A 20,099-nucleotide genomic window follows, 5' to 3' on the forward strand; every position below is an offset into this window, starting at 1 on the left:
CTTTTTCCTTATCGTTGTATTATGTAGGTTGACTATTTTGCTTAGCCTTAAAATGTTTTAGAATAAAGAATAAAAAAAAAAAAAACGGTCTTATTAGGTAGGTTGACTTTTTTCCTTTGACTCGGAATAAAGAATAAAAATGTTTTTATTTATTTATTTATTTATTTATTTATATATATATATATAATTTGGCCAAAATAAATGGTTGTAATTGTAATTATAGATATATTTTAAAATAAAGGAAAAAGAAAAATAGAAAAATAGAAACGACATAAACCCTACCCACCTCCTCTTCCGCCCAGTGCTGTCAATCTTCGATCTTCAATCTTCAGTTTCAGAGCAATGGGAAAGAAATCAAAGGGATCTAGGAAGGGGAAGAAGGCCTGGAGAGCCAATATAAGCTCTGCGGACATTGAGGATTTCTTCGAGAAGTCTACAAAGGACGCTCTCTCCGGCGGTTCTCTTTCCGCCGTTCCCAGTGATTCTCTTTTCGTCGTCGATAAGTCTCGAGGTACTGCTGGTTATTATACTCTTATTTCTATTACCTTGAAATCTTGCCTATTTCACTTTGCCGGTTTCTGTTCTTGTTCTAGCATTTGGGTTGTCTTTTTGGTTGATTTTGATATTTCTTGCATTGGTTCTCTAATGGTTATTTTCGCGTTTGATTCATGCTTCCCACCGAATTATAGTGTGGTCTGTTTTGTGTAAAGAAAACTTATCGTTTTTCAGTGAGTTTGAAGTTGAAGTGCTGAACCGTAGAGTGAAAATTCTGACATTGGGTTATGAGGACGTTAACTGAAGTATCCACAAAAGCTATTAAAAGTCTGTAAAATGCGTCGGACGCTGAATCAAACTTCTGCGGCAAAGCTCTTCTTAATTTCACCATTATATTATAAAAGAATACTTCAAATAGAGAATTTTGAGTTGTTCTTCTTACATTACGATACTTATGGTGCCTTTTGAACTAAATATCACTATGTTCCATCTTTGTGCTCAAAATCTGTAAAAGAAGGTTGAACGAGCAAACACATCTGTATTTACTTTGGAAGGACTGATTCGTTAACATTAACAATAGTTGTAAATAGACAAAGGATATGTCATTGTTTGAACTGATTATTAATTGTTTTCTCTGTTTTCTGTGTAGATCTTTCTGTGAAGCGGAAAATTGAAAAGAAACGTGAAAAGGTACTTTACTGTGACAGCATATTAACAAAGAATCCTTTTGTCCAAGCTGTGCCTTCTTCAATTAATAAGAAATCCAAGAAAAAACTGGAAGAGGGTTCTAAAGCTAAAGAAACCTCTGAAGATGGTGCTAAGGTTGGCATGTTTGACATGTGGAGTGATAAAGGTGCTTATTTTCTCCCTCTCATTACTCTTGTGATCTGTATCTCACTTTTGTTCTCAACAACCATTTTAATGGGAAAAAATTAATCAAACACTAATCACTTGTTTTTGTTGTTCCTGTAGGTGAAAATAAAAGCAAAAAAAGTAAGGTACGGTACCCTAACTGGTTAATTAATAACAAGTCTTATATTTTTTGTATATCATGTAATATTGATTTCTAAAGATATTAGATTCTTATCCTTATGCAAAAGGGCAGAAAGAAGAAAAGACGAGGGGAATAAAAAAGAAATAATATCAAAAAAAAGGAAAACGAAATGTGGATTTTGTTGCAGGAAGATAACAAGTAACGTTAATGTAATCTTGGACAGAAATCATCGAAGCCATCCATTATTCCAGCAGTAGAAGTTGAGCCCTCAGGATGTTCGTTCAATCCTCCACATGAGAGTCATCAGGTAAGATGTAATAATTCCAACCTTTGTTTCTTGTGAAAGAAGTTGAAGAATGTTCTGGTAACCTTTCGATAATTGATGTTTAAAGTGTGTTTTCCCCCCTCAAAGTCGTTATCATATCCTTTTTCCCTTAAACTTCCCATTTTACCGATCCAGGATGTACTTGCCCGTGCTGTTGCAGAAGAAATGCAGAAAGTATACCGAAATGAGCTGGGGCCTGAGCCAGTTCCCTTAACAGTCACAGGAGAAGCTATTAGTGAAGAAGATGTGAGTATTTTGATCCATAAACTTGAATTGTATTGGAATACTCTCTCCTCAATACAAAATATGCTTTTTACTTTCAGTAACTTTTCTTGATTTAAGAGATTACATTTAATTTGTGTTTTGCAGATGTTATTTTTGGATGCTGATAATGATACTGATGACGAAACCAATTTGGACGAAATGGATGAGGATGATATTGAAAAAAGGTTTCATTTATTGGAGAATAATTGTTTTAAAGCTTGCAGATTTTTCAAGTAGTTTGGATCAATTTTCTTGGCCCTCTTATGCTAGTCTGTCCTTTAGGTGTACATAATTGATTTTCTGTGTGGATCTATTAGAACTTAAAACCTGTTGTGCTTTTCCAACCGCAGGGTGATCTTTTTCGCGATCTTTTGTTCTTTTTCTAATAAATTTAAGCTTGTTACACAGGCCTTTGAGGACAAAAAGGGTGACTCGAGTTGAGTTGAATAAGAGAGCTAGAAACAAAGAACAGCGCAGAAAGGAAGCCGAATCAAAGAAGTTGAAAGGAATTTCCAAAGAGATTGACAGGTATACATTAGTATCTTTTCTCCTCCATAGTTATCAGATGTCCAATGTAACTGAACTTTCGCTCGTATATGAAGCTTGCCGGATATCCTTCAAGAAATAGCTAAAGAGGATGAGGAGAGACAAAACAGACTTATCCGACGAACAATAGCGAAACAGGAGAGATTAAAGTCATGCCCACCTCGATTGGGGAGGCACAAGTACGTCCTATTACACAACTCTTAAATAGTTCTGTTTAGTTCTAAATTGAAAGATTAGTAATCAATCGATTTGCTGCATTTTGAATTGCACGGTGTTACTTTCAGGTTCGAGCCTGCTCCGGTTCAAGTTCTCCTATCCGAGGAAATAACTGGATCACTCCGTAAGCTGAAGGTGCAGTAATTAATTTCCATGTTCATCATTCCTGAATATACTCCTTTCTATCAAAGTAGTTGTGTTCTGAAATTTAGATGTGGACTACTAAAAGAGCATTGTGGTGGTTATTTTGTATAAATGCAGGGCTGTTGCACCCTTGTTAAGGACAGGTTCAAAAGCTTAGAGAAAAGAGGAATAATTGCCCCTACTGCCAAGAAGAGCAGAAGGTTAGTAATTAGTTCTTTTCACAATCTGCTCCTTTTATGATGAAACCTTCATAACGTTCTAACGAAATTGCACTTCTTTTCGACAGGAAATAGAAGTAGATTTGTTCGTTTGTTGAACTCGAGAACTCGAGAGATATCTATGGCGAATTCGACAGGGTAATGGTGATAGGTATAGTTTAAAGCAGCGAGGTTGAACAACATAAATACGTATCGACGTGACGGGCCTTTGAGATGTAGGTTTTTGTTTCTATTTCCTTTTATATATAGTTTCTATTGTTGAACTCGGGAACTCCAGAGACATCTATGGCGAATTCGACCGGGTAACGGTGATAGATATAGTTAAAAGCCATGAAGAGCCTTTAAATATATGGCTCCTCCTATACTGAATTGTTTTTTACTTTTCAATTTTGTGTTTACTCTGGTTTTTAATTTTATTAGCGATTGTTCTTATACATGTTGAAGTATGTAATTGATTTTTGTCGAGAAAAAAAGAATTTATAATTGTTTATTATATTACATGATTTTATTTTTCAATTTTTCTTTTTTGTGATTGGTTGAACTAATTAGCGGCGATTTGATGCAATATAATAATAACTAAAAAAAAGTTTTAAAGACAAAAAAATGGAATTAACTGATTAAAAGTATTTAAAGTTAATTAAAGTGTATGTATGCACATAATTTTTAAACAATAATCAAAGTAAATGAAGAAATGAATAATAATTTTATAAAACAAATGGATTATAGAAATTAGATGATAATGTTGAAATAAAAAAGATATATTAAATTAATTACTGATTAACAAAATTATATTTATAATCTCCATTCAAATTTATCTGAAATTGAGTCATTTCATACTTCGGCCCAAAACTCAAAGCCATAAATTTGGGTAGCGGCGGAGTGAGTTGCAGTTCACAAACGGAGTCGACCCACACTGCCGGAGCCGGCGGCTGATTGTGCACCATGCGCATAATTGTATCGAAGCTCACCGCCGTAAAATTCTGCTCTCTCTCTCTCTCTCTCTCGAGCTTTCTGTTTTCAGAAATTTCCTCCATGGTTTTTCCCCTTACTTGCATTAGTTTCAGCATCTCTGCAGAAGGGAACCTGCGCGGACCCTGCAATTTCGCCCTTTTTCAGCTTACGACGAACGTGGTAAATCTTGTTTGAAATTATCGATCTCTTTTTCTTTTTGTTAGCTGAAGGGACGGATTGTTCGGCTTCTCAGATGATGCATATAAAATGGAATTTAAGGGTTTATTTTTTCGTTTGATGCCTATTCGATGGCTATCGTTGCGTTTTTCTGTTTGGATATTGGAATCCGGTTGCTTGTATCGAAAAGAAATTAATCGCATTGTGCTCTAAGCAGAGATTGGATTAAAACGTTATTGACGGGAATTCTTATCCCTTAATTTTATGGAAAAATTGATAGAAATATGAGTAAAATATGGATGTGGACATAATTAAGCTGTCAATCTTATTGTTAGTATCTATATTTCTACTGTTGATCTTTCTTGATATTTGTATAGTATGTTAGCAATGTTGGCTAATCTCTAATATCAATGTTGAACCTTTGATTATGATAGTATCAATGGAAATATTATTATGTTGATGAACATTATATTACTTGGTTCTAACAACGAAGTGTTAGGGGACAGTACGCTTTTGGTCTTATTTTCATATGTTCATTTATCTGTGGCCTTTGTTTTACTCTTTGATCCAAAAGGAATGTTTGCAATCTGTAAAAGTGAATAGATGAGTTCATACTTATTGTCATTGTTGTTGAATGCCTGATTGAGATTGAGTTAATTTCAGAGATCGAGAAGGAGGCTGAAAGAAAAGTAGGATGGTTATTAAAACTAATCTTTGCTGGGACTGCCACATTTCTGGGTTACCACATTTTTCCATACATGGGTCAGAAAATTATATCTCTAAGTTACTTTTGATTTCTTTGGATGTTAAATGTTTGTAGTTTTCAATCCTTTCAGGGTGTAATCTTGAGTTAAATTTGTTCTTACAGGGGATAACTTGTTGCAGCAATCTGTTTCCCTCTTGCAAGTCAAGGATCCACTGTTTAAGAGGATGGGAGCATCGAGATTGGCTCGCTTTTCGATTGATGGTATCTCCTCACCTTTTCCCCTCCTGAATTGTTTAAGGCTTTTAACTATTGATGGTAAAACTTATCTCAAACTCTGCCCTTACTTACAGGATTTGTTCTATAGATTGTGTAACTGTGAGTTCTAGATACTTGTCTCGAACTTTTCTATCGTGTTGAAACTTTGTCGTGGGGCATATAATCCCTTGCCTGCTGTCTTGCTGCAGTAAATCTTGTTAGCCCATCATATTTTTTCTCGCCAGGATTCTAAGAAATTGTTTTAAGACCTTTTATTGAGATTCTGTAATCATGATACTGACGTAAATACGTATGCTAATAGCTAACGAAGGTTTTCGAACTAATGATGAAGCTCCTTTGCTCCCCTAACTTAGAAAAGGGTAAAATAAGAATGTTAGCAGGCTAAATTGCTGGGTCAGAAACTTCCAACTGCATTGGACAATAAAAGAAGCATCTTTCAAGAACGGATTTTAGATTTGCATTCTTTCTACTTTAGCAGCCTGACTCTTAACTGAAAAAACATTCTGTGTGGGAAGAGATCCCACAGTGGATGGAGAGGGGAACGAGAAGCATTCTTTATAAGGGTGTAGAAACTTCTCCCTAGCAAACGTTTTAAAAACCTTAAGGAAATGCCCAAAGATAACAATATCTGCTAGTGGTGGGCTTAGACAGTCTTGTCTCTAGTTTTATTTGATTGCACTCTTATGGGTAACTTCTCTAGTCCGAGCAAGCCTGTTGAATTTATTGCTGAGATCTGATTATTACATTTTTTTTTTCTTTATTTGCAACTACAGATGAAAAAAGGATGAAAATAGTGGAGATCGGTGGGGCTCAAGAGCTCTTAAACATGCTCGGGGCTGCCAAAGACGACCGTACACGCAAGGAAGCTTTGAAGGCTTTACATGCCATCTCACATTCAGGTTCAAATTCTAATCTCCACAGATACTTCTTTAATTTATTATCTACGCTTTAGTTTCGATCTTATTAACCTAGGAGTTGGGTGCATAAACATGTAACACATCTGGATTTCTGGTGTTCTGTAGAACGTTACGTCCTGATCTTGAAACTACACAATAATTTAGAGCTTCCTTGTATGTCTAGAAACTGCGACGATATAGGTGGTTCTACATCCATTTCGAAACGCTCATTTTTCATATTTAATTTTCCAGATGAAGCTGTTGGTGCTTTGCATAAAGCAGGGGCAATCTTGGTTATTAAATCGACCCCGGATTCAGCTGAAGATATGCAAGTAAACGAGTACAAGTCAAACCTAATGAAGAGATTTAGAGATCTTAGCTATGATGTTTCATCTTGAAGGAGATGGGGTGTCTTACATTTGCGAGATCGGTTGTTTCCACTCAAAATACTTTAACCATGTTAGAGATGTTGGGAAGAATTGAGATGTTGAGACCAGTTTTGTTATGCTTTTTAAGATTAAAATCAAGGCTTCTTCCTTACAGAGAATGTATAGTAGAGCCAACCCAATTATTGAACAAATTTCTCAAAATTTACAATTTTTTTAAATATCGAGTCTCGTGTTCTCTCGAGTCCCATTGTTGTTCTTAGCTTATCGAATAAAATTTTAAGGATGTTATGAACTTTGTCAAGTGTTGTAATTACACTATTGAACTTTTAATCAATCAGCTCTCTACATTTTGTTTAGTATTACAGTCGAACTCCTTAGATTTAACTTTAGATTTAGACTCTTCCCGTTTGCAATTTTGGATCTCATTTTCAAATACAAGTGTGTAAGGATGATTTTTTTTCTTTTGCTCACCATTCAATTATGCAAAAATTCACTCACAATTCAATTATGCATCATTGAACGTACCAAAATTAACTTAAAACATGAAAGAAGAAGAAAGAAAGATACTTACAAACTCTACAACAAATCATAATCTCCAAAAAAAAAAAAAAAAGATTCATGGTAACGAATTCTCACTTTTCAATGAAGTATTTATGTTTATAGAAATGGCAATAATGCTCGTTGTTACTGCTAGAATTATCATTACTGTAGCAACTACCTTATCCTTTTTGGTTGATATTCCATTCACATCCCTGCACGCCCAAACAAATTTGAGTTAAAAATTAAGTCAAAAGCTTAATGTTCTTATGTTGACATGTATAAGTTCATAAAAAGAACACTCAGAATATATATTCAACTCGGCTGAGATTATTTTCAGTTTAAGGAAGTACCTGAGGGCGATGGCGGCGGGGAAGATGAAGGCAAGGCAAGTAGCTGAAGTGGAGCCCATGAACTGAAAGATATACCATATGTTTGGGAATGCAATTGCAGCCAAGGAGGAGAACACCAACAAAGGCATTGTAATGGCTACAAACCTTGTTCTATCTGTGCCCAACGGAGCCTTCTTTGGGAACAGAAATTCATTTATATTCAACCTCAGTGGGAAGTTTTGCAAGGGGAAGACCAGCATCAGATGAACTGCATAGCTTAATCTCACCACATCATTCAACACAGCCCCAACTGCATCACCACTCTCATCAAAGTTCATCAAAATGTCTGACATTAACGACTCTCCAAACAGTAAGTACCCAAAAATTCCAATCGCAAAGTAGATAATAGCGCAGAGAAGAAGCGCGATTCGAACAGCAATGATCATATTTGATGGCTTTGCAAGCTCAGAACTTATTGGATGAACTGTATGATTGTCAAGAGAAAAGAAGTTCCATTAATTAAACAAATAGAGTCGACCACTTTGTTCTTCTAAAAAATTATATTAATAGGCCGAACAAATCAATAAATGAATATGGAACCTAAAAAATTATAGATATTTTTCAGTGATTCTCAACCACACTAAAAAAATAAAAAATCAAAACTAGTGAAACAATTCTCACTATTTCTTTTTAAACGAGGTAACGAATTAAAACCAGCAAAACTAATGATACTAATTCAAAGACAAAAGTCGACCAATTGGTTCGACCCACGAAAATTAAAGATTAATCGGTATTTTTAATAATTTTTATAAATATTCATCAAGATATTAATATTTTACAATATACTCTCTGATTTAATCATAAGCATCGAAATAATATTTTAATCTTTGTGAGTATATGTCCATCCCTAACTTTTAATGATCTAATTTTTATATTTTTTAAATAAAATTTTTAATGATTAATTTTTATTAAGAAAGGTATAACATTCTAATAAATTTAATAATATTTTACAAAAAAAAAAAAAATAATAAATATATAATAATAATAATAATAATAATAATATATAATTTTTAAACCCTCAAATTTCAATAAAATAGAGTATTTTTAAACTTTTAAAAAATATATTAATTTATTTACGAAATAAATAAATATATAATATAAAATATGAGTGGAGCAAGGACAAATTATCCCGGCCTACTCTATGTCGGTTCGGTTCAATACAAAACCGAACCGAACCCAAACCGACCAGTAAAGGAGTAAGGTTGGATGCTATTGCGTACCATTGAAATGGAAAGTGAAGGCTGTGACGATAACTGGTACAGCTGTGAAAAGGTCGAAGACGGAGGTGTCCTTGTCCAGCTTCGGTATCAATCTGGCGCTCTTCGTTTTCCCATGAACGATCGCCATGATCGCCATTACAGAGCTTATTCCGACAAAAACGACGGCCAGAACAACGGATATGAACGAACTGAATCTCAGAGAATCTGAAACACATCGAAACGATCGCCATTAAAACAATCATAATTTCATCAGTTTAATTGATTCGATAGTTTCCGGCTACTGACCGACTCGTCGGAAAAGAACCAGAGGAAGCAGAATTAAGACGGCGGTGAAAAGGATCGAGAACTCTCTCGCGTTCCACCATTGATCACCGAACCATTCTTGCAATACTCCTGAATGCATTTTTTCCCCTTCCTTATTTCCGGATAACACGTCCCCTGGAAATTCCACAGAGCAAAAACAGAGATTAATTGATTAGGAGAATCAATCGGAAAAATTAATCTCAAAATCAAATAAAATGAAGAATTTCTAATTCGTGCACTAATTTCTGCCTAGAAAACAAGTTAAATCAACGAGCGATTGAGAACTCCAGTGTCCGATACAACAAACCTATTATAATCTGGTATATAATCAAGCCACCAAGATTGGTAATCATGACACAAACTTGAGTAGCAATCGAACCAATCGGGCCGAACGACTCCTTCATCACGCCGGAGTACGTCGTCGAGTCGCCGGAATGAGTGAATCTGACCAAAATCTCCACAGAAATGTCTGTCAAGAAAGCGACAAACGCGATCAGGAGGAGGGCGGGGATAATGCCGAGGATCTTAAGAGCGAAGGGAATCGACATGATTCCAGCGCCAATTATGCTGGTCGAGACATTGAACACGGCGCCAGAGACCGACGCAGTTCTCGGAGAGGACCTCGACGCCGGCAGTAGAGGTACGTATTCCGGCGACATCCCGGCGACGAGTCGATGATGAACCGGAGAGAAAATCGCGGAAAGAGAAGGAAAAGAAGAAGACGGAGGGGGAGGGCAAATATGTCAAATCTCCTGCGACGTAGGGTGTGGCTATTATATTCTAAGGAGTTATTTTTTAAAACTTTAAAAAAATATATTCAGTTTCATCTAAAAAAAGTTTAATCTATTATTAAAACTTTTAAAATTAAATAGTATTTTTATTAATTTAATTTTTAAAATATATTAAAAAATATATAACATTTAAACAAAAAACAATAATATTTAAAGAGAGAGATATGTACGAAGCCGAGATGATGGACAGATGCTTGCCATTTGCATAAATGATTAATAGTTTTTTTTTTTAAATATATTTTAAATTTTAAATAAAAACAAAAAAAATATATTTAAACTAAATTAATATTAAAAAGAGAGAGAGAGGGAGATGTATGAGGCCAAGATGATGGATAGATGCTTTGTTAATACTTTATTATTATTTTAATATATTTATTATTATTTTTAATTGAAATTAAAATTTGTTAATACTTTTTCTCATACAATTATTCCCCCTAATAATTTGGTTACCATAATTAAATCACATTGATTAATACTAATTTACCAAAATCCTTTTTACCTTCCCAAAATAATTTTAACTAATTTATTATTTATCTTAAATTTGAGGTCGTTGAAATTAATAAACGATTTTAATAAAATTATATAAATTTTTAATAGTAAATATTAAGTGAACTTATATTTGTATATAATGGAAAAAAATTATATAAATGAAATAATTTATTAATAAAATACTAAATCTACCTTTAATTTTAATTTTATTTTCATTTACTAATAAATATAGTATAAATAATATGCATTAAATAGGTTGTAAGTTTGTTTAGCCATGCCTGTTAATAATTTTTTTAAATAAATAATTTTTAGTAAAATTATATACAAAAAATATTAATTGTAATTAGTATACTCATCAAATTTAATAATTAACTATATTACAAAAGTTAAATAGTGAAGTAAATAAAAATATGATAATAATAATAATAAATTGAATAAAATTATTGAAATTAATATTTTAAAAAAATTTAGAGGTTAAATGAAAAAGGTGGAAAAGGAAATGGGAGCTGGTAATGCTTTCCTCTCAAATGAAATGTTTTTGTAAATCCATGAGCAAGCCTGCGATTTGGAGAGGCCAAAAGCGGCGGTTCACAATCCCATCGGCTCAACAATCCTTTGTTTGATGGCAAAATCGCTTCCATTGGCGTCTCGCCTTCAACAATTCGCCAAGGTCGTCGTCTCCTCCAAAAAGCCCCAATCACCCACGGCGAGGCAGAAGCCCAAGATCCGAGTTTCGCCGCCTGAAACTCCGATCTCCGATTCCGTCCGAGTCATCTCGGAACCGGCGCAGCCGAAGAAGAACATGGAGGTGAAGAATCGGATTCCGTTGGCCGATGTGGTGTCGGACTGCGCCAAACGGTGGTTCCAGGACACGCTCAAGGAGGCAAATGCCGGCGATACGGCAATGCAGGTCTTGGTAGGGCAGATGTTTTGCTCTGGCTATGGAGTTCCCAAGGACACTCGGAAGGTTTGCTTTTCGTTTTGATTTCTACATTTTGAGTATTCGTGTTGATTTCTTGCGGATGAATAGATTTGGGGAATTAGAGACGATTTTTGTGTGATTTGAGAGGAACCTTGAAGGATTGTTATTATATTTCGGTTAATCTGTTGGTTAAGAGAATGTAGGTTCTTACTGGATTAAGTTCATTCAAGAATTCCATTCAATTAGTGGGTGTATTTTAGTGCTGCTGAGATTATTCTATAGGTTGTATTGTTCGATATTGAATCGAGATTGGGGGAGGCTCTTTAATGGGCATTGTTCTTGCTATTACGTAATTTTTGGCTTGGGAGAAACAAGAGGCCTTTCATGGTGTTTGACTCTAAAGGTTTTGCCTCTTATTCTTTATAATTAGAGTCATTTTTGCCAATACGGACATACCTCAACTAGTTAAGGCAGTTTAAATCCCCACACCCACCTACCATTGAACCAAAATATAACTAGAGTCGTTTTTATGACCAACTTCCTTTCGTAGTACCCTACCCAGGGGAAGTTGAATCCCTACTGCCTCCTTGAAAGAGAGATGTCGTGAACCACTAGACGATGGGGGCATACTTGCCCGACTGCCACAACACTTCTTTTTGTGGTGATTTTTTCTTTACTTTTTCCCATGAACTATCCTGATTTTCAGAATCCCTTTTGAATATATAAATTAAATTTCTCTAGAGGAAAAAGTAATATCATTCTAATGTTTAAATGAATGTTGGGTTTCTGAATTAAGGGGCTTGCTTGGATCAATCGAGCTTCGAAATATCAGGCATCAGTTTGGAAAGCAAGCGATAGACATCCAGGTATTCCAGTCCTCCGCGTAGTCAATTGAGATAGTAATCTTTTCGAATTGCTTCCTAAGTTTTCCAAACTTTTTGTTGTTCTTTAGCTTACTTAGCCACCGATTCGGAATCAAGCGATAGGAGAGTCAAACGAGATGACATCAGACGATCCTTTTCTCAACTTCACTAATCCAAGTAAGTTGTTCTGAATTCTATCCTTTATGGAATAGAGTTGGACTCTTTATATGGTTCTAATTCACATTTGTGTAATTTAGTATAAAATACAATAAGTTTTGTGTTTCTCAGTCTGCTGAGATTGATCTCTTTCATTTGTATATAGTTTTTATGTTTTTGGTCCATTATCTACCTATTATTCCTATTTAAGCATAGTTCGGATTTTAGAAGGACTATAACATTTTTGGTTGAAATCCCATATTAGTACCTGACCTTTTAAATTTATTCCATTTTTGTGCTGATATTTTGCCATATAGTTTATAAGATAGACGAGTATCTTTGTATACGTGTATTAACAGGCTTACTTGGACAAGTATTTGTTGGAGCTGATATTAGTAACTACGGTACGGTGCCCGAGCCCCGTGTTTTTTTTCTATAAGAAAATTGCTAGCAAATTATCTTAAGGCTGCAAAGGGAGACCATTTCTACTCTAATTAGGAGATTCTTCAGAAGATAGTTATGTGTAATAACATAATTGTAATTTGGGATAAGCTATAAATCAGTTTTTTCATATTTCATATTGTTTCCTAATTTATGTCATTCATTTTTGCAGTTAGTAATCCGTTCACTGCCAAGTTCACAGTCAAAATGGGGTGTCTTTTCTCTGTATGAGCATGTAAAGCTTATGGTTATCTATTTACCTTCCCTCATGCTCATGCTGTACTGGCTGATTAAACTTTAAAAGTGAATGATATGGTCTTACAAAGTATAACAATAATCTATTTCTTGTCAAATTTTCTGTTACAAATTTACAAGCAATGTTGAAGATGTTGATAAATACTAAAGACAGAAGAAACCTTGTTCGGGTTGGTTTTGGGTCCCCTTCCTCTTCTTCTTGGTAGAGACTTGAAATAAATTGTGTATAAATTAAAGGCTTTGTATTGTAGCAGGGCAGCCGGTGCGGCTACTATTTCCCTTCACGCTTTCCCTTTCTCCATTCCCATGGCTGCTCTGGGTTTCTAGAAGCCCACAACCCTATCCTTTTAGCTCGAGCTTCATTCTCCCACTGTTATGAATCATGAATTAGAATCCATTAGAAATTTAGAATTGAGTAAAGTGATCATGTAAAGTAGCATACACGTAACACTTCCCCTCTGTTAAAACTGTTTGTAAACTTGAATGTGACAATATCTGTCTGAATTGTAGTTCTTTTTTCCAAAATGTTGAGGTGGATGTGAAATTGATTTATAATTGGTACGTTTATAAAACATAATATATATTTAATTCATTTAAAACATACATATATCAAAGGCAAAGGCAAGTTAAGTATATTTAACTATCACGTTAGCATTTCAAATTTCAGAACTAATTACAAATCTAGTTCAAACTTTAGGGACCAAACAGAAGTTAAATTTAAATCTCAAGGGTCAAAAGTGTTACTTGAAGTTTATGGGATATAAGTTTAACGAATGAAATCAAAATGTAACGCACCTTTGCCAGCTCTGCTCGTTTGTCATAGGCAGTGTAATGCCACGCAAAGCCCTTTTTCAGCATTGCTTCCTGTAGAGAGAACCAAAAACTTATTCTTACATAACCAGAAACATGAAGCCATATGATCCATCGTGGAAAGTTGAAATAGTGTAATTAGTGTTACCTGAATAAATTTTCCATTACAATACAGGTCACCCACACATCGGTTATACCGATCTTCTCCGTACACAAGTACTCTCAAACACTTGCCTTCAACAAGCTTTCTCAGCTCTTCTTTTGCCTCTTTCCCATAAGGCATTGCGCTTTCTGGTGCATCTATTCCTCTGCATTATCAAAATTCAACTAAGCCTAAGGGTCAATGGAGTCTGGAAATCGTTGAAGTGTGGAACAATCACTATTTTTATTCAGGTTAAAATCGTATTTCGATTTAGTGCTCTTGAAAAATGAATCTTTAGTCTATTTGCAAAATGATTCTATGCACAATGATCATCATTTAATAAAAGTTACGAGAGTATCTTTTAGTAAATTCGGAATGATGTTGCTGTGAAATTGCAATGAAAAAAAAAAGAGAAAATATAAATCAGTGAACTTTTTAATAGTACAAAAATTAAAGTAGACATTTTGAAATTACATGAATCAAAATAGACAAACGATTTGAAAAATTATACATCAAAATGAAAAACAAAGTATACATCAAAATGAAAAACAAAAAAACTGAAAGTTCAAGAATCAAATCACACGGTGCTAATTTTAATTACCTGAGACGAATCCTGTATTTTCTTGCAAGAATCTCCTCATTCTGAACAGTAAGCACCCTTTTGAGGGAGAAGAAACAGGCATCAAATCCCAATAACTTATTGAAAAAGTCCAAGTGTATGTATGCAGTAGAGAAGAGATATAATTTACCTGTAACCAGCATCAGTTATTGTCTTGTGAAGTGCATCAGCCTTCGCGTAGTTCTTGGCGTTTCTAGCTTGTGATCTTTGAATGGCTGCGTTCCTAACCTCCATTGGAATACAAGAGGACTCTCGAGGGTGTGCTGTACTCACATACACTGTCACTGTATCACCATCTGCTACAGCTTTTGCATCAACCTGGTATGAATTCAACATTTAGAAATGAGAACACACCTGTTATCAACAAAATGGTTGGTCATTTCCCATAAAAGCATCCTTTCTCACTTACTGGCAATGTCTGCAGCTCAAACTTGACTCCATCTGGTAGCGATGTAGGCACTGGGGCCGGAGCAGAAAGTTCGACAAGAGTATGAGGAAGAGGTAGACCATAGAAAGCCAATAATCCCTGTTGAACAACAGAAATAAAAACAAAGAACTTGATTGAGTGTGTTTGACATTCCTTTTAANTTTTTTTTTTTTTTTTTTTTTTTTTTTAACTTATAGCTTGATTTTCCAAGAACAAAAGTGGTTAAGAAGTTTTAAAAATGAAAAGAAAGTACTTAAATGCTTTTAAAGGAAGCATTTAAGTATTTTTTAAAAACATAAACGTTCTTGAAAGCACTATTTTCAAAAAGTAATTTGACACTTTTCAAAAAGTAATCTGTTTTCCATTTCAGTTCATCAGATCCAACCCCACTGGATTTTGGACTGTTCTACACAAGCCATCTAGCTAAGTCCCCATGGATCTGATTTCTCTCTCCTAAAAATTTGAATTCGAAATGGAAAGAACAACGCATTTCCTTATTATCATCAGAGCTGCTCATATTTGACAGAATGAACTTTGACTCTTATCAATTGAACTATTTAACCTGCAGAGATTCCCAGTTTACCAATCCAACATAACAAGCAAGAGAATTCCTATTTGTACCTCGACATCTTTCTTCTGGTGTCTCTTGAGTGTCTGAATCACAAGCCTGGATGCTTCTTCAGGCGTTTTAGGAGGTGGTTTCTCCGACCTCCAAGCTTCAGCCAGTTTTCTATACCTTCACACACACACACAGATCATCACAAACAATCAGAATCTCTCCACTCTGTAACTACAATTACTTTCACAAATCTCCACTCTGTAACCAAACAATCAGAAATACTTTACCAATTCGCCTGTGCCTTCTTCGACGAAACCACATGCTTACTAAGTCCTTGAGGAACCTTTCAAAAATTCATCAAATCAAAATCATCAATACCAAAGCATAGATCGTGTGAACAACAAACTTCACTAGATCACCAGACAGAATCCGATTCAAAATTCAATCAACCAGAAATGCAGCTCGAGATGAGCTTCAGATTGAGAACATACCTGCGAGGTGATCTCGAAATCAAAGAGATCGTGAGCCAGAGCCGAGACGCCGACGGTGGCCGGCGAGACGCCATGAGGACCGAGGGAATCGGCGTCGGCGGCAGCGTTAGGATTGCAGAAGTGACCGCAGAGGAACCTGAGAACGTTCCCCATTTTTTGCTGCCTTAAACAATGGCGAATCTAAGGTAATGAAATGGTTTGATAAATTGGACTGAAAAATTCTTAACACTCACGCAAGACCTTNTTTCTTTCACACTTTATTTAGTCTCTACTTTTCCTTTATTTTCTAAGTGCAGCTGTAGTGAGAGTAAAGGAAGACACGTGGATGGCTACGATTCGCTGAAACGACTCGGAATTCAGTGTTGATTTCTAACCATCCAAATCAAACCAGAATTGGCCATAACAGATGAGGTTTTAAAGTAATGAAATTTATACATTTTGTTAATAAATTTTAGCATATGGTTAGATTTTTTAATATTTTATTATTAGGTGTGCATTTTCTGAAAATTAATTTTGAGTATGATATCATGTTTGATTTATATTAATTAGATCATTTTCATTTTTTCCATTCTTGAAAATATTTCATAATAAAAAAAATACAAAAGACAAAAAATATATATATATATATATAGAAACATAATATATTATTGTTGTAGTCAAATTAAAAAAATAAAAAAAAATTGTTCCCTAGTGGGTGCATATGTTTTTTTTTTTTTTTTTTTTTATCTATAATAGAATATAATTTTTATTTTACCAAACGAGCATGACTATGAGCAACTAGAGATAATTTGGAGTCTAACCCCTGAGTGGAGGAGTTCAACCCTAAGAAGAGGAGTCTAACCCTGATGTAAAGAGTCGAACTCCCCAAATGGTAAGTTCGACCCTAAGAGGAGTAGCCGAGGAGTTTAGCTGTAATAGTCTAAGCCCACTGATAGTAGATATTGTCCGTTTTGATCCGTTACGTATCTCAGTCAATCTCACAGTGGAGTGGTTCCATACCTTTATAAGGAATGATTTGTTCCTCCCTCCAACTAATATGACACAATCCACCCCATTAGGAGCTAGCGTCCTGGTTGGCACACCGCCCCGTGTTTGGCTTTGACACCATTTGTAACAGCCCAAACCCACCTCTAGCAGATATTGTCCGTTTTGGCCCGTTACATATCCTCTTTAGCCTCACGATTTTAGCCTCACGCCTTTAGCCTCACATCGAGATCTTACATTAAAGAGGAGGCGTTCAAAATTACGAAATTAGGGACTTTATTCATGTGAAAATAGATAGCAACTTACAAGTAAAAGCGAGTATAGATTGATTTAAGGGTTTGGGGAAGTGAGCATGACATGGTAACTAACAAATTGTTTCGAACTTTTTAATTTTCCCTCCATTTCTACTGACTTCTTCAAAGCTAAGGAATTGAAATATGAAGCATCTCCTTGAATTCCAGTCTCCTGGTTTCAGTGTAGAACGTCTTGTGTTTGTTTGGCCAATAGGTTAACCAAATCCAACCTCTGATCTCCCATTCCAAGGTTTTCCTTCTCGCCGTTCCGTCGATCTTCCACCAAACACTCTCTCCGTACTCATCTCCGGCGAATATGACGCCTCCCTGTCTGTTGAATGGCCGGAAAGCGCTCGAGTACCGGTCCCGGAACCAAGCTCTAGGGTTTATCAGTGCAAGTTTCGATGGCTTCCTCGAGGCCACCTCTTTGCCATCGGAGCTGTCGTGGAGGTACCAGTTCAGGATTCCGGTGTTGCCATAGACGGACTGCTCGAATTTCCATGGCTTCAAGCTTGCCGTTACGGTCTCTCCGACTGCTAATTTGAGGCCTGGGTAAGGGTTTGAGGGTTCGAATCCGGCTTCTAGGGTTTTCTCGGCTCCGACTTCTATTATAGGGTTGTCTGATGATTTGCTTACTGAGACGCTCATTATGTTTGTTTGTAGAGTTGGAGTGAGCTGCAAGGAGATCCGTGATGGAAAATACTTCTCTGATCCGCCGACTCCTCGTTTGGACAAGAGCATGTCGTTCACGAGCGGGATGATGTTGCACCTGTAAGAATTCGAGGTACGTTTTGAACTCCAATGCCAAAGATACGTGAGAATCTTCACTATTAATTACTTCTAGCAGCATGATAGATCAGTTTCGGAATCGTTTTTTTTTTCTAGAATTTGCCTTTGTGTCTTAGTCGTTACTTTTAGTGCAATAGAGAAGAAGTTTAAACTCAATTGTGGAAGATGCGTGAGAATCCTTAACATCGATTACTTCTGATAGCTTGAAAGATCAGTTTGGAATCAATTTTGCAAGAATTTATCCTTCTTTTTCGTTACGTCTAGTGTGTGAGAGAGAAAAAATTCGTTCTTAGCAGCACAGAAGTTAGCTTCGAAGTTCAACATACCTTATGTTGTCAACGTGAACTCTCAGATTAATCCACTTTTCTCGAACCTCAGCCTTGTAATTGAACTGCAGAACCCCTTCTAGCTGGTGATAATTTAGAGAGAGTTGCAATCTTTCATCAGTCGAAGGATTGCGTGAGTTCTCAATGCAATCCATTGCAATGACAGGGCAATAGAGTTGAACTTTCCACAATCCATGTGTTGAAAATGAATAAGAGAACAAAGGTGAGGGTGTTTTGAGCATGCAGCTGTTGGCTTTGAGCTCGACTATCCAGTTGGTGATTGCAAGGTTTATGGACCTCATCCATTGCTCTTCTATATTAGACCCCAACAGTTTCATGAGCATCTTTGATGCCTGTCTTGACTGAAAATTGGTTAAATGATACTTGAGAGTTGTCAGACAATCCAAACGCAGACCGGTCGGAGCTTCATAAATGCAAATCAGGAATAGAAGGTTAAGAAATGTAACATTGAAAATTTCTTTTGGGTTGAAAGTAATGTTGAGTTTGAGGAAACCAAAGCTAAAATTCTTTTGCTGGTCTGAGCCATAATGAAGAACATCGCGAATACAATTAAGCAAGAGACTGGATATGCTTTCTTGGTCATCTAATAAATTTGAGGATTTGGTGCTGGTCTTTAAGGGTTCTGAACTCCAAAGAGAGATAGGAAGGCTAAAATCTGCGATAACCGATAAAGTAATGGTTGCGGAATGAAGGCTTTTGGCTGCAACAACATTGAGGGAGGAGTTGCTTGAGCTTGAAGAGCATATGGATGTAGAAATGGAAGTTGTTTTCCATTGAGAAAGTGGTGGTAGGTTCTGTATCCAGGAATAAACATCGGGAAAGCTACAAGGAGCCATGCAGTAAGTTAGCAAGATTGAACTCTTTTTCCTCTCTGTAAGGGTAAAGGATGTTATTTTCTTCTATATTTATAGACTCTTTGATGAATGGAATTTTAGTAAAGCAAAGTTTCTAGAACGTGGAAAAGTCAACTGGAAAAGTGATCCATTGGCATCAAGAACGAAGAGAGAAAAGGTAAAGAACACGATAAGATTGGATGGTTCTGCATAGAAAAGAGATGATAGGCATTTCACCTTTTAATTGAGGATAACTCTTCACACAAACCCAACAATCTTTGATCAAGAGTTCAATTCTCTATATAATATTAGGCATTTAGGGGCTGCAGCCTATAACACCAAAAAGAATCCTCGTAAAAGCGATAAAAACATTTAACACAACTTCTGGAGATATTAATAAAAGACTATCAAAATCAATTAAAATAAAGCAAATCCTTTTTTATTAGAATACGTCTGTAGATCCCACTTGAAGTTAGATATATCAGAGGAAGTCATTAATAGGTTATAGTGGGTATTTTCAGGGTTGAATTTGGACATTTTTTTACTTTTGATTTTAAGTATTTGTTGTGTTTGGTGTGATGGAGTAATCTTCTAAATTAGTTATGAAAGCATAGTAATTTTATCACTTGTTGGAGTTTGATATTCCATTGGATGAAATCGAAAGCTTTTAGAGCTCCACGTCATCAAGGCTTTCTATTTCCCACTAGGCCAGAAATAAATTACAAAATTTTTAGAGATAAGGAGCTTACCTGAGTTCGTTTTCTTTAAGCTATAATTTTTTTTGGCTATTTCTAGGTGTGAACGTTCCCCCTTCTTTCATCTTTTCTTCTCTATTATCC

General features: G+C 35.6%; 6 protein-coding genes across 10 annotated transcripts; 3 read left to right on the plus strand and 3 right to left on the minus strand.

The window, feature by feature from the left end:
- Positions 1-247: 247 nt before the first annotated feature.
- LOC111798584 (ribosome biogenesis protein NOP53) lies at positions 248-3,656 on the plus strand. Its single transcript, XM_023682202.1, has 11 exons — positions 248-511; positions 1,145-1,348; positions 1,468-1,493; positions 1,713-1,796; positions 1,950-2,060; positions 2,184-2,263; positions 2,487-2,606; positions 2,681-2,803; positions 2,909-2,975; positions 3,102-3,184; positions 3,271-3,656. The coding sequence occupies exons 1-11, from the start codon at positions 343-345 to the stop codon at positions 3,275-3,277; spliced, it is 1,074 nt and encodes a 357-aa protein (XP_023537970.1). The 5' UTR covers positions 248-342; the 3' UTR covers positions 3,278-3,656.
- A 375-nt stretch (positions 3,657-4,031) lies between these two features.
- On the plus strand, positions 4,032-6,949 carry LOC111790336. 2 transcript variants are annotated; one of them, XM_023671206.1, is made up of 6 exons: positions 4,032-4,174; positions 4,261-4,333; positions 4,994-5,092; positions 5,199-5,297; positions 6,086-6,211; positions 6,461-6,949. In XM_023671206.1, exons 1-6 carry the CDS (start codon positions 4,145-4,147, stop codon positions 6,604-6,606), a joined length of 573 nt encoding a protein of 190 aa, XP_023526974.1. In that variant the 5' UTR covers positions 4,032-4,144; the 3' UTR covers positions 6,607-6,949. The 2 variants fall into 2 exon arrangements, with proteins under 2 accessions (XP_023526974.1, XP_023526983.1); XM_023671215.1 differs by having other exon boundaries at positions 4,267-4,333; positions 6,461-6,931.
- Positions 6,950-7,183: 234 nt separating this feature from the next.
- Positions 7,184-9,828, minus strand: LOC111809547 (amino acid transporter AVT6C). Its single transcript, XM_023695940.1, has 5 exons — positions 9,357-9,828; positions 9,032-9,184; positions 8,747-8,950; positions 7,488-7,950; positions 7,184-7,349 (listed from the first exon to the last, which is right to left on the minus strand). The coding sequence occupies exons 1-5, from the start codon at positions 9,706-9,708 to the stop codon at positions 7,214-7,216; spliced, it is 1,308 nt and encodes a 435-aa protein (XP_023551708.1). The 5' UTR covers positions 9,709-9,828; the 3' UTR covers positions 7,184-7,213.
- A 1,001-nt stretch (positions 9,829-10,829) lies between these two features.
- On the plus strand, positions 10,830-13,064 carry LOC111810237. 2 transcript variants are annotated; one of them, XM_023696889.1, is made up of 4 exons: positions 10,830-11,296; positions 12,048-12,117; positions 12,204-12,291; positions 12,884-13,064. In XM_023696889.1, the coding sequence occupies exons 1-3, from the start codon at positions 10,952-10,954 to the stop codon at positions 12,284-12,286; spliced, it is 498 nt and encodes a 165-aa protein (XP_023552657.1). In that variant the 5' UTR covers positions 10,830-10,951; the 3' UTR covers positions 12,287-12,291; positions 12,884-13,064. The 2 variants fall into 2 exon arrangements, with proteins under 2 accessions (XP_023552657.1, XP_023552666.1); XM_023696898.1 differs by lacking the exon at positions 12,884-13,064 and adding an exon at positions 12,630-12,843.
- Positions 13,030-16,251, minus strand: LOC111810230 (staphylococcal-like nuclease CAN2). Its single transcript, XM_023696877.1, has 9 exons — positions 16,015-16,251; positions 15,811-15,866; positions 15,586-15,700; positions 14,947-15,063; positions 14,668-14,855; positions 14,520-14,576; positions 13,925-14,084; positions 13,762-13,830; positions 13,030-13,336 (listed from the first exon to the last, which is right to left on the minus strand). The coding sequence occupies exons 1-9, from the start codon at positions 16,165-16,167 to the stop codon at positions 13,238-13,240; spliced, it is 1,014 nt and encodes a 337-aa protein (XP_023552645.1). The 5' UTR covers positions 16,168-16,251; the 3' UTR covers positions 13,030-13,237.
- An 879-nt stretch (positions 16,252-17,130) lies between these two features.
- Positions 17,131-19,293, minus strand: LOC111804047. Of its 3 annotated transcripts, none has more exons than XM_023688728.1 (3): positions 18,407-19,293; positions 17,382-18,060; positions 17,131-17,341 (listed from the first exon to the last, which is right to left on the minus strand). In XM_023688728.1, exons 1-2 carry the CDS (start codon positions 19,261-19,263, stop codon positions 17,421-17,423), a joined length of 1,497 nt encoding a protein of 498 aa, XP_023544496.1. In that variant the 5' UTR covers positions 19,264-19,293; the 3' UTR covers positions 17,131-17,341; positions 17,382-17,420. The 3 variants fall into 3 exon arrangements, 2 of the variants coding, with proteins under 2 accessions (XP_023544496.1, XP_023544488.1); XR_002816455.1 differs by having other exon boundaries at positions 17,133-17,230; positions 17,305-18,060; XM_023688720.1 differs by having other exon boundaries at positions 17,258-18,060.
- Positions 19,294-20,099: the final 806 nt, after the last annotated feature.

Source organism: Cucurbita pepo, chromosome LG01 (genome assembly GCF_002806865.2).
Source record: "Cucurbita pepo subsp. pepo cultivar mu-cu-16 chromosome LG01, ASM280686v2, whole genome shotgun sequence".
Classification (NCBI taxonomy): Eukaryota; Viridiplantae; Streptophyta; class Magnoliopsida; order Cucurbitales; family Cucurbitaceae; genus Cucurbita; species Cucurbita pepo.